The 13,638-nt window shown below is 43.4% G+C and overlaps 1 protein-coding gene across 1 annotated transcript; it reads left to right on the top strand.

Moving 5' to 3' along the window:
• Positions 1-1,333: 1,333 nt before the first annotated feature.
• Positions 1,334-13,202, top strand: sfrp5 (secreted frizzled-related protein 5). Its single transcript, XM_044045580.1, has 3 exons — positions 1,334-2,326; positions 10,008-10,085; positions 12,822-13,202. The coding sequence occupies exons 1-3, from the start codon at positions 1,774-1,776 to the stop codon at positions 13,148-13,150; spliced, it is 960 nt and encodes a 319-aa protein (XP_043901515.1). The 5' UTR covers positions 1,334-1,773; the 3' UTR covers positions 13,151-13,202.
• Positions 13,203-13,638: the final 436 nt, after the last annotated feature.

The raw sequence follows: 13,638 nt of genomic DNA, 5'->3' as shown, positions 1-13,638 counted from the left end.
CACACTCACACACACACTTTCCCAGACTCCTTATTCTCCTAGTACTACAATAAAAAAAATAATTCACTTCATGTTAGTTTTAATAGTAACCATATACAGTTTGAGCCACAATGTGTCCAGTCAATCCCGCTTATCTTATATCTCATCTTGATACGAGCCCACATCCAGGGATACATTCACATGAGGAAAAGCATTAATGTGCAACATAGATCAAAACGCAAGATGCAGGAACCCCCTCTGCGTGAACCATGAATCCCACATCCTGCCCACAATGCTACAGTGCTATTCAATCCCAAAATGACCCATTGAGAAAATTGGCTGCCATGGCGAAGGCTCTCACTGAGTCAGCAGCGCTGATGGAAGGAGACAAAGGGGCAGCGCGCCTCCTTTCACAGCCACCATACTTGCATAGCGCGGGTAAACCACCTAACCACCTGTAGCACGCAGCAGATCCTGCCTCTCCCACTTCTCCTCCTGTGTTCTGGCATCCACAATGTTACATTTCTGCCTCCTGTTTCCGTGTCCCTACACTATAATAGGAAATTAAATAGAAATGGACACAGTCTTCCAAACAGAAATGAGCAAATATGGCACCTATTGGACTGTCAATCACACAGCGTCTACTATTATAATATATATATTTATTTTCCTCTGAACAGAACATATACAAATTTACAAATTTAACATCATGTTCTATTGAAGAAGACTTAAAGTAGCAAATGCGACAACTAAGTCCTCAGGAATATGTTTACTGACCGATTCAGAGTGGCCCCCCTGGTGGCTACGTGCTAATTCCATACGACTTCACTCTTTAAATAAGAAGACTATGTCCATTTTTATATACAGTTAAGTGAATTCTTGCCTTTACGGTCGTACTAGATCACAGTTTTCTTCATGAGTCTGTTATGACGCACTGTTTTAAGCTAATGCAGTGAACAGGATTGAAGGGGAGGAAGAACATAATTTGTTCTGTGTGGAGCATGTTGAGCCACAGAAAGTGCAAAAGCAAAACTACTGAGAGGATGATGACATAAACGCTCTCTTACCAAAGAATCCAGTACATCTCATCAATATTAACATAAAGGTACAGCTGGAGAAACTTAGTCTGATCTTGTTCTCCGTTTCTCATGTTAACTTGTACTAAAGGAGGGGTTTATTGGGGATAAGGGGCAGGAGGAGTGTCCTGAAAGGCCAATGGGATCCACCCCACTGTTGTGATTGGCTGAGGCTGTTGTGAGTGAGTCCAGGGGAGGCCAGTAGGAAGGTGAGTGGTCTGGGAGCTTGTTAGGGGGCAGGCAGCTGTAAAAAAGCAGCCACTACTGCCTCTTAAAACCAAGGTGCTCCTTATTAGAGCTGCAGAGTGATAGACAGAGCAGGGGAAGGCTGGAGACAGTTCCAACGGAGGAAGAGGAAAGGAACTAGAGAAATTGTGCACAGGGAAAGTTAGAAAGAAAAAAAAGCAGTCCTACTTGTGTGCTCACCTTTCCTTGAGTGCAACTTCCCCACTCCACTACCTGAGGCACACATACACATACACACATACACGTGTGGAGGTGTTTTAGGGAGGTTAACAGCGCTGACTCTCCAGGGAAAGAGGGAATTAAACAGTTTGGTTTTCAATCTGCCGCATCCATACTCGGGAGAAAAAAGGGATTACAGCTTGTAAGCCAGCCCCACTCATTTCTTTCTTCTCTCTGCATTTTGTTGTCACTGAGTCACTTTGGAGATTTTGGATACAACCTTCGTAAATTGTTTGTCCGAGCTCAGAGAGGCATGGCACACGGACAAAAGAGCCACAGGTGGGCATTAACCCAGGGCTCCTTCAGCTTGGCACTGGGCCTGACGCTCCTCTCCCTCTCGCTCCTCACCGTCTCAGCCGCAGACGAGTACGACTACTACAGCTGGCAGGCGGACAACTTCCACAACGGCCGCTTCTACACCAAGCAGCCCCAGTGTGTGGACATACCTGCTGACCTGCGTCTGTGCCACAATGTGGGCTACAAGAAGATGAGGCTGCCCAACCTCCTGGACCACGAGACCATGCCAGAAGTCAAGCAGCAGGCAGGGAGTTGGGTGCCCCTTCTGGCCAAAAGGTGCCATGCTGACACCCAGGTCTTCCTGTGCTCCCTGTTTGCACCAGTGTGCCTCGACAGACCCATCTACCCCTGCCGCTCACTGTGTGAGGCCGTGAGAGACAGTTGTGCTCCAGTGATGGAGACCTATGGCTTTCCCTGGCCAGAGATGCTGACCTGTGATAAGTTCCCCATTGATAACGACCTCTGCATCCCCATGCAGTTCACTGGGAACCATGCAACACAGCCACCAGGTAGGGCGGATATGTGCACACATGTCCAGTCTGACACACGTACTTTCATTCAAGTACACAGAACAAATAGTTTCAGAGCATAACATTGCGAGTACAGCTACTAAAAATGTCACTCATCAAAATCATGGCCTTTTTTCTTCTTTTTACGATGTGTTTCTGACTTAACTTGACATTTTGTACAACCTCTAATTCAATTTTCCTGTGACAAGATCACTTACCACATTACAATCAGTTCAAGTTGAATAAATACAACATGAATATTAATATATTCATTAATACAAAATACTGGAGGTTGCACAGTATTTGAGTTTTCTGATTGTGATTAACACACCTGATCTTTGCAGATCTTTCAAGGACAAAGGTACGCTGTGTTGCTCGTTCATAGTTGTTGTTGTTGTGATGGGTTATATTATGCAAGACACATTTAATGTTCAGTTACAAAATAAACTGTCGTTTAAAAAAAATAAATAAAAAAATACTACACTATTGTGTTGTGTAGAAATAAAAAAAACAACACATTAACTGAAAACACATGAGGAACATTTCTGCACTGCACGTTTCAGGACTCGTCACTGACAGCATGACTAAGACGGATGAGAGTTCAGAGTCAGAAGGAGCGAGAGCTTGGAAATGGCTGCGAGGCACTGCACTGCAATGACGACAGATAAAGGTTTAAGTGAGAGACTATCCAGAGAGGGTAGGGGTCAGTGGGGGGGTAGAGAGGGGGCAAGAAGAGGTTACAGGGGAAAGTACCTGGGTTTCTGGACAGTTCAGGGTGGCTCCCTGCCATTTAGAGACGCCTCAGGGAGAGACTGACGGAGACACACAGGAGACTGAGTGGCTCCAGAGGCCAGACCACTAAGATAAATGTACTGTGGTTCTTAACAAACCATAACTGCAAAGGTGACACACACACACACACACCTTTATCAGCAGACAACCATCAACAGCTAATCAATCAATCTTACAGCTGAGTGAACGGAGAATGTCTTAATTGAACTCATGCATGCAACGCACACGCCGCTGCCAATAAGCGAACAGCAGAGCCAAGATGGATCAAATAAGAAAAGTGACTTCACTGAGGTTTTTAAGACGGTTCTAAAGTGGAAAAAAGTTATATAATCTTTCACTGACAACGAGTTGGGGGGGGGCAGATGGACCAATAGTGAGCTATGAATGGGAACTCAACGCAGACGTTGGTGTGTGCATGTGTCTACTGCAACTACTTAAGCAGCCTCTTCACAAAAGCTGAGAGGGGGAGAGAGGGAGTTGATGAGATACTTTTAGACAGTGGAGGGGGGACAGTCCCCACTGTGTCCCTGCATGATTAGCCTTTGTTGGGTCTGGCAGCCAGCAGGCCAATTAGCTAGAAGGCCAATTACTGAGCTCCCACTAATTAGTCGACATGACAGGACAAGAGAGGCAGACGGAGAATGGGAATGGCCAAAGTCTGATTGTTCCGTGAGAGAGTCGAGTGGAGCGGAGTGAAAGGAGAGGGAAGCCGGAGACTAAAGAGAGGCAGACAGTGCGTAGAAGAGGAGAACAAGCGGCTTCCTGCAGCATAAAGTGTGCGCCTCGCTGCTCTTAACAAGGACTCAAAGAAAACAGCGTATTATTCTCCTGTTCCACTTCTTACCTTTAACCATTTACTGTCATTTTTCATCAATTTGTTTCAATGCCCCTTTATGTTAATATTTGTTTTATTACCTCTGCCAAGGAGGTTGTTTTTAAATGTGTTTAAAGGATTCGATTTTGGTGGTGATCTGGATACGATTTCAGTACAATTTTTTTCGAACAATGATTAATCTTGTGACAGAGCAGAGGGTATTGACACGACCGGAAAGTTTTGCAATCTTGGTGGAGGTTTGTGCTCTGTAATTGCTTTCAGTGATTTCAGTGGAACGATGCAGGATTCTGTACCCTAATTCCACAGCTTCAGAGTAAATGTCATGTTGCGGGGAGATTGGAGGCCGTCTCCACTCCCTCTACCCTCTCTTAGCAGAAAGACAGCCTTGCAAGATCGGGGCTACCGACCAGGAGTCCTCAGAATCAGGAGGTCTCGTGAAATCTCAGGTCTTGCAAGAAACACGAAAACCCCTTTAAATAGTGTGAATCATTTTCTTTGTCTTCTTGAGCTATTGTTTTGATATAATACAGGGGTTGGGGCGGTGGGGGGGCAATCTGCATTGTTGGAACTTAACGACTCTCTAGACTCAGGTTTCGGCCTCAAGAGGTTAAATACCTGTTTTTTTCCACCAGTTAGTCAGAAGTGAAGAAGCCTCTTAGATGAGAGGTGAAGCGTCTTCAACTTAACTCAAGCAAGTCCACTCGCCTACAGCTAAATACTGGAGATGACTATGACCTGGATGACTGAGAACCTTCACAGACTGACATAATTCAAATATTTCATTAAAAGCCAAAACATCATTGAGTCAATCACAGCAAGGTGTTTGATATTATGTTTGTATTAATATTATTCATGTGTCAGTATATTTGGGCGTATCCATTAACAGCTGGTTTGTTGCATTAAGGAAAATGGTTGTTCTGGTATCAAATATGTGACACTCGGTCTTATACTTGCTCACTGAAATGGAGGCAGCTCAAACTGTCACTGCTTCAAACAGGCCATTGTTTGTTGATCCAATCTAATTCAATAATGACCAGAGGCAGATTACGGAAAGTGATGCAAGATGAAAACACACAGAGGGATTTTTGTTGCTCAGAGAGAGCCGAGAAATACATCTTGAATTGCATTTGAAATAATAAATCATTACATTGAATAGTCAATAGTAAAAAAGTGGAATTAAAAACTTTGAGTCCAATACATTAAATAAAAACCTTATAGCACAGGAACTGACACTTTGTTAAGAGATTATCAGACAAGCTTTTGGGTTTAAACCATATTATGATACAGTTAAAACACACATACACACAGAAACAGGTGCACACACACACACAAGTGTGTCCAAGTGTGATATCTGAGCAATTTTGCAATTACATGACATGACATGTTCAAACGGGCTAAGTACAGAGATAGGTTCACTAACTCTGTGAGGATGATTTTAAGGCGTGTGTGTGTATATGTGAGTGTAACAGGCAAGTAAACACTGTATGTCAACCACAAGTCTGTAGAAATTCCACCGAATCAGGGGATAAAAAAGGAGGCTGTTGGAGAAAAGACAATCCAGTGAATATACGGAGCAAAAAAGACTGAGCTCAGTGTGTGAGGTATAATCAGTAGAAGTGAAGGTTCATGCCATCACTCATTTTATACAGTATGTTTCCACGGAAAAACACACCACGAGACAACTTGCATGTTGTCGAAATGACAAGGTGTGGAAGACGTACTAAGTGATCAGTGTCAGTTACAGCCGTGCTAAAGGAGACGGGCAGCACTGTCAGGTCCCCAGCAGCACAATGGACACTTCTCATGTGGCCCTGGCAGCTACAGTATATGAAAGGGAAAACTGCCTGGACCCTTTTCTCTTCTGTATAGGATTCCTACGGATGCCAGGAGTGAGCTGTGTGTTAGGGGCCCCGTGGGCTGCCCGGCGTGGGCCTTGTTTAACTCCTCTATCTGCCTGCATGCCGCGTTTAAACAGATGTTAGTCCGTCCGACATAAATCATGCGCCGCATTTCATCTTCGGCACAGTACCGTTTTATGTCGCATAACTTTAAGGGCCCAAATGAGGCATGAGACAGTGACCCTGAGCATACTTTTAATGTAACACTAAAACAAAAAACTGTGTGACGCTACGGCTGCAGGGGACAAGGAGAAGACACGTCAGGGATCACATGACGATACTGTTACGTCCTTTGATCTTTAGAGACAGACAAAATGGGCTAAACGTTTCACCAATTTATCCCCCAACTTTATATCCCAGACGGTTTCTTGAATGTCACGTAATGGTTTTTTTTAAATCACTTAAAGCCCACATAGACCGAAAGCTCCAATTAACGCTGCGTTTGTGTGTGTATCTGCGTCATTACCTCGTTTATGAAACCCTAAAGTTTCAGAACAAACAGTTCAGCCACTGCTGAGAAAATAGTGTTGTATTGTTTTCCTGGGCTCTGCGAAGCGGATCGGCACTTCCTTAATTTGATGTCGTCATCAAAAATCCTCACCAGTCCTCTCACCACCGTAGCGCCTCCTGGTGCGGGCACTAGTCCGGGCACATCCGGTTGCGTACATTCAACCGCAGAAGAAGAAGAACTACTCTCGTTGTAGCTGCTGAGATGCAGAGCATCCACCGTGCCAGAGGGGGAGCTGTGTATCTGAGAGCTGGCCTATCTATTACGTCACTTCCAGGTACCTGGCCAATCACAGGACAGTGGGAAAGCTCTCGTTGGCTGGCCAATCACAACACAGTCCACATTCTGGGGGTGTGGTTTTGGTCTGAAACAGCGCGGCTGCTGAGAGCGTCAGTGAGGAGATATTTTGATCGGCTCGTTTGCAGCGATTAGGAGGTTTTTAATCATGAAAACAAGTTAATATATGTAAGTAGACCTCCATAACTAACATATATGTGTGATACAAGCATTCTATGTCGCCTTTAATGATGACCATCATTGCATGAATTCATGTTGCATTATCTTTCACCACACTTCCCTCTGCTATGCCTCGGGTGAGCCTGCAGAGCTTTCTGAAAGAACGACTCACGGTCCAACAACTACAACCCCTTCTCTTTATCCTTCAACATTTCTTCTGGCATCTCACTACCTCGCTTACGTTTCAGAGAACTGGGGTTAATTCCTTAAACTAAAGCTTCTGCCTCTGTCAGCCGCGACGTAAAATGCACCTCTCTGCGTCACCACAGACACAAAAACACAGCATTGCTGAGAAACACGGAGAGAATCATGTGGAGCTGACAGACGTAGCGCTGTGTGCACTCATTTGACACACAGCAGCTTTAAACATGGACGACAGAGAGGACGGACAGAAATGGGAAGACAAATGACAAAGGATACTTCAGGGGTCAGAGACTGAAATGGAGAAAATGTTATTGACCTCGGCTGAGCAGTTAAATAGCTGGAATCTTGCCACACGTCACTTCCACTCTGGCTTGCAGTTTGAGGATTAACAGCGAGAGACTTTCCAACAGACCACCTCCCTTCTCACCCTGCTCCCATCCGTCTTCTCCTCTTATCCTTAATCATCAGAGCCAAACCTCCTCACCCTCAAACAATATTAGGCCATTCTTCACCGTGATTGGCAACGCTAATGTTTCTGCCGATGAATCCAACATGCAAATGCGGCGCACAAAAAGGTAGTCCAGTTCGGAACAAGAATGTGACTTTCACAATTTAATCACTCGGCGAGGTTAGAAAAGAAAAACACGAAGCCGCCTTCGAGATGATGGCAGACGTTCACTGACGAACCTAACGTCAAAATATTTGCCGAGCAGAAACGGGTCCAGGAGAACACGCTCGGCCAAGCCACGCAGCAGTGATTTCCATCAGAACATGACAGCGATTCCCCCGACACAGGCCTGAAAGTGATGAGGGCGGCTGTCGCTTAATTGATTTCTCAGGAGCATCCAAACAGTTTTTATTTCAATCCAAGCGAAGCTAAGTTTCATGGAGGGACCGCGCTCCTCCTGACACATGCTCTGGCATCAGCGCAGCCGGGCCCCCTGCCAAGATACCACCCCTGTGAAACCAGAATGAATTCCTGCGGAGTCTGAATAAGATGCAACGGCTTCAAGGCAATCATTCAAAACAGACAAATCCAGAGAAGTCCTGGTGTCTCTCAATCTGTGTGTGTGTGTGTGTCCATGCTCCTGCCCCAGTCCTCATGTCAGCACCACACAATTACAGGCCTGGCCTTGTTAGGCCTTGTTAGGCCTTGTAGGTCTCCTGCATGTGAAAGCATGGGAACCCTCAAAGGAAAAAACTGGCAGTAACCCGACAAGATGGTCCAACGGCCTCCAATGTGCGCACACGATACATAGCACGCTCAGCTGTGGTAAGGGGGTTCACCTCCCCATGACCCGAGCAGCGAAGCATGCTAAACTTTGACCCCTTCTCATTATCTGCCCAGACGTAGAGGTTTGGGCTGGGGTGATAACCTTTGAACCCTGACTTTTAACCCAGGAGCTAGGATAGTCCTGCGAGTGTGTGTTCGCATGGGTGTGTGTCAGTTAATGTGACACATAGAGGAAGGGGTGTATTTTGCTGCTGTATAGGTGTCGGGAAATGTTTATACGACTCCTCCCTATGACCTTGTCTAATATTAAACCTTGCTCTCTCAGTCAGAGTTAAGCTATGCTACGTGGATATTTCGATGTGTACTGTACAACCACTTCCTCTGGGATTACACAGGGTTTAAAAATACTTGTCATAACAAAATGTTATATTGGAGAGCCTTTGGAAAAATGCATTTTAGCATGAAGCGTCTCTCTCTCTAACACACAGACAGAGAAGAGACTGAGGGCTTTGAAAAATGTTTCATAAGTTTCATAATATTTTGACACTATACACAGTACGTGGGAGGATTGGGATTAAAGACATTGCAGTTGGATTGAAATGATTATGTTTACATTGATTAAATGTGACTTTTCTTCAGATTTTAATTTCAATAATCCCTGTCGGAAGACTTGTTGTTTAGAGTAGCAGAGTAACATGTCTTAACAGAGGCATCAAGGTGGTAAATTATTTTCACTGAAACCATAAGAAAATGGTAATAATTCTCATTAAAAACACTAGAAAAAACATAATGTTTAAAAGTCCCGGGTGTAAGAATGAGTGACATCTTGTGGTGAAATTGCAGATTGCAACAAACGCAGCACACCTTCACTCAGGGAACTACGTTGGCCTTCTTTGTTTGTATAGTGGGCTTCTGTTTGGAAAGGCCTAACGCACACTGTAGCCGGTTTGTCCATTCAGGCAACTGTTGAACCTTGGCGGCACAAGATGGCGGCCTTTCCCTAAACTACATAGAAAAGCCTTAATCTAAGGCTATTAAAACCAAATGATTACTACTTTAAAGCTACTATACACTCATTTATGGATAGCATAGTCAGTTTCTGCTAATAACCCCCCTAAATGTTACACACAGGACCTTTCAGTATTTATTAATCATAATTCATGTGATTTATCACAGTACTTACAACATAATTGCCTATCTTGTGTTTTCCAGATACCCTGCAAACCCTTATTTATGCACACTTCTGAGCAGCCCATACATTTTGAGTTTAAAAATAAATTGAACTTGTTGCTTTGGTTTCCCCTTGCTGTTTCACAATGTGCGGTTGCTGTGCGGCCTAAATGCTGGCTGTGTCTGTTTACTGAATCACTTTTCACCCTGTCCAGCTGCCGCTGCTGCAGCGTTTACCTTTCTGCACAGCCGTGACCACGCCTGCAGCACCAAAATATACAACGGCCAGAATAAAAACATTTTCTGCAGTGTAATTGCAGGGCAAACATCAGTCAGCCTGCTGGACTCTATATTCACTCCACAGCAAATCATCCCTGACAAGTCGAGGGGGCTGCAAATAAGTGCCTAACAAGTGGTCAGGGCTTAACAATTTCATACCAACACAGACGGGGATTTGCCGACTGTACAGTACTTGACTAAAAAATGACCTCAACTTAGCTGTTAGATATTTGCTAATCTGGTTTTAGCAGCACCAGATGAGAAGTGCTTCAGTGTAGTAATTACTTTTTCTTCCCCCCCCGCAGTGTCGAAGGTGTGCCCTCCATGTGACAATGAGATGAAAGCAGACAACATAATGGAGCATTACTGCGCAAGTGACTTTGGTGAGTATACGAAGCTGACACAAATGATACCATCCAATATTCAAATATAATACACCTTTAGTTGATTTGTTGCCTAAATTGAGTTCTTAGATCTTTCCACTTCTTAAATGTGAATGTTCTGCGGCGTCTTTGCTTCGTCTTTGAATAAATAAACTGCAAAAGCTGAATATCTGAGGAAATTCTGGGGTTTTGGAACCACTGATTGACCAAACTAATCAGTCATCAAGAAAATGATCCAAAAATTAATTGAGAGTGAAAACAATTGTTGCAGACATTAGTTGCAGCTATAGTTTCACTTACGTTTTATTTTGTTTTCCTTCATCGAACCACATGCAGCACATTGATGAATAGCTTTATGGTCACAGACACGAGACATTCGTTTTCCCTCTTTTAGCATAACTTTTCCTCTTATAATAAAGCTTCAAATCCCCATTGTCCGTTTAACACCATTTCCCAGACTTTCCACTTTCAGCACAGTCATGACAGAGCCAGACTATAATTACTCCATTTCTTCTGCTCATGTAGACGTTTGGCCCATCGCACTCAGACGTTTGCCGCCACGGTCGTCAGAGTTATTGACATCCTGCTCTCTATTCTGAGCGCCGCGCTAGATATTTTGACAAAAAAGATAAAAAAAACAAACAAAAAAACATGAAAGATTCACAGTGATTAGTAAGATCAGTGCTGCCTGCATTTTAACTGTTATAAATCCTCAACACAAAATTACCCCGATACAACACATATAACAACAAAATACATCATTGTGCACATTGCTCACAGTCTGTCTGGGTTGCAGCCAAACCATAGACTCATCCCTGATGATTACTCATGACATTGTTTGATAAACTGCTCGATTGCACGTCTCAGTCTTTTAACATGAGGGTGTTTCTTTTCATTAGAGTGAAACATGAATACACTGGGAAGGCACATATCCAGACACTTTATTGGCTATGAGAGCATGTGATTGGAGGAGGCATGAGGATGAGTTGAGAAGTCATGATAACCATGACATATGTGTATCTGGAGATCAAGGCGAGAACGACTCACCACTGCTATCCTATAGGCCGACTGCTGAGTCCAGTTTGATCTCACGCCTCATGAATGTTGTTAGCTATTCATCTTCGGACACTATTCGCCCTCGGAGCATTTTAAACTCCAGGTTTCTTGTTGTACTACCCTGGTATAAAAACAAAACCAAGCATAATAAGAGTAGAGAAGAAAAGCTGCTTGAATGAGCGTCTGGAAGAACACTGGAAGAGCCTACGCTTGGTCCACACAGCAAGGGAGGGTTCTCGATTTAGCTCAAAGCAAATCTGTTGTACCTAAAAATGACAGCATGCATCTCCCTCCTTCTCCTCTCATCTGCTGCTACCTGCACTCGTCCTCTTCTGACTTGATGTGTCCAAAGCTGGTGAACTGAACAGTGACTCAGCGAGGACCCTTGCTATCTTAGCCAAACATACGCTGCACATCATGAATGCATTCATTCACAAGTGCACCCATATGTGTTAGCACGCAACTGCAGCCATACACTGATATCCTCAGTGCAGGAATCAGGAAGGCAACTCAACACACACATTCCTTCTTTAACATGCTATCACTTCACATGGACTGTACACATCTCAGAGCGGACGACTGTTTATGCAACTGCAGACAAGCAGGCAAGTGTAATGGCAATGTTCCAGCAGAGTTGTGTACATAGCGATGTTTCATGCTGACCCGGCACCTTTGCCCATGTAGCCGGTGATTGATTTCATCTCTCAAAACCCAGTTCACCCAGAGAATTCCACTATCCATTGCTTGGAAGATCAATTCTAATCTCTCAAATAACTTGTTAACATGAATCTCTTCATTTGGGTTGATATACCAAAAAAAGATATATACTGTACTTGTCCTTAAAGATAAACAATATCCACTAATCAATAACACTGAAAGTAATACAAGCATGAGAGTTCAGTAATTTGAGTCAAGATCATTTTAATTACATCACTTGACTTAAAAGTCAATATTTCAACCTATAAAAGAAATAAAAAGAAATTTCTGCATTAAAATATCTAAAATGATTAGATTCATTCATTTTGGTTGCTTTTCAATAGTGTCCCCTACTTTAATACTTACTTACTTTAATACACAGTCTCTGGTCCTGCAAATATTTCACAATAAAAGCCTTGCTAAAAAAAATAAACCAGAAATGTAGTAGCAGGTGGATAGTCGGTCAGTTGTCACATTTCTCTTTAAATAAAAGGTAATTATTATTGTGTGGCATATGCAACTTTAAAAATGCTTCAAGAAAAGACCAAGAGTCCGGTCAACATTATCATTTTGACATTTTGACATAAATGACATACTGTGGGTTTGAGAGTCCGTTGAAAGAGCTATAACTTGATTCAATGAGTCAATGAGTTAAAGCTCTCCTCTGCTGTAACTCCATAAATGTCTTTCTCACTGCTTTCCCCAAGTCAGACACACAAACACACACAGGGTGTATTTTTGCATTTGTATGCTGGGGAAGAGGTTAATTGATGATACCTAGGAGAGGTTTAAAATAGCTCCTTCTCTGGCACAGCACAGTGAGCTCGGTGACATTAGTGCAGGAAAAACAGAACATGTCCCAGCCGCTCAAAGCAGAGGAAGGAGAACGACACATTAACAGTTTCTGAGTATAAATATAAATATAAAAATAAAAATAAAAAAATATATATATATACGTGTGTGTGTGTTTCTCGCCTTTCTCAGCCCTCAAGATGAAAATTAAGGAGGTGAAGAAGGAGAAGGGAGACCGGAAGCTGATTGCAGCCCAAAAGAAAAAGAGAGTGTTGAAGCAGGGCATGCTGAGGAAGAAGGACCTGAAGAAACTGACCCTGTACATTAAGAATGGTGCCAACTGCCCGTGCTCACAGCTGGACAGCCTGAACTCCAACTTCCTCATCATGGGCCGGAAGGTGGACCAGCAACTGCTGCTCATGTCCATTCACAAGTGGGACAAGAAGAGCAAGGAGCTCAAGTTTGCCATCAAGTACATGAAGTCCCATCAGTGTCCCACCTACCACACCGTCTTCCAGTGACACTCTTCACACTCCACCCTGTTCCACATTAATCCTTATTCTTTTTCCACTAATGCAAAAAAAAAAAAACAGCAAAATGTTTAAGCAGCCCGTGACATGGTCCTACAGGGAGAGTGGAGTTTTTATGTGCTCAGATGAATCAGAGATATTACATATTAATGATGGAGAAGCTATGATGTCTTCATTCTCCTTCTGAATAAATAAAAGGCCCCCCACACACACACACAAAAACCCACATTTATAAGAATGAGGAAGAACAAGAAACATACAGGATCTTAGTAGAATCCTTTTCTTTTCTAATATAGCAGATCCAATCATTTGTACAGTATATCTTACATCTTTATCAATACAGCAGCAGCATCGAGAGGCAGGAATCTAAAACTGTGAGGTAACTACTGGAAGGACAAGTTTGTTAGCGTGACGAGTATAGGCAGACAAAACTGAAAGAGAAGACAGGCTTTGTTTCTGTATCACGACAGTGCAGCAGG

This window comes from Solea senegalensis, linkage group LG15 (assembly GCF_019176455.1).
Source record: "Solea senegalensis isolate Sse05_10M linkage group LG15, IFAPA_SoseM_1, whole genome shotgun sequence".
NCBI lineage: Eukaryota > Metazoa > Chordata > Actinopteri > Pleuronectiformes > Soleidae > Solea > Solea senegalensis.
The sequence above is the reverse complement of the archived record's forward strand: the minus strand, read 5'-3'. Positions and strand labels throughout refer to the sequence as shown.

Coding starts and splice junctions, on each gene's coding strand:
- sfrp5 (XM_044045580.1), top strand. CDS start 1,774: ATGGCACACGGACAAAAGAGCCACAGGTGGGCATTAACCCAGGGCTCC. Junction 2,327..10,007: donor CCATGCAACACAGCCACCAG/GTAGGGCGGATA, acceptor CCCCCCCCGCAG/TGTCGAAGGTGTGCCCTCCA. Junction 10,086..12,821: donor TTACTGCGCAAGTGACTTTG/GTGAGTATACGA, acceptor CGCCTTTCTCAG/CCCTCAAGATGAAAATTAAG.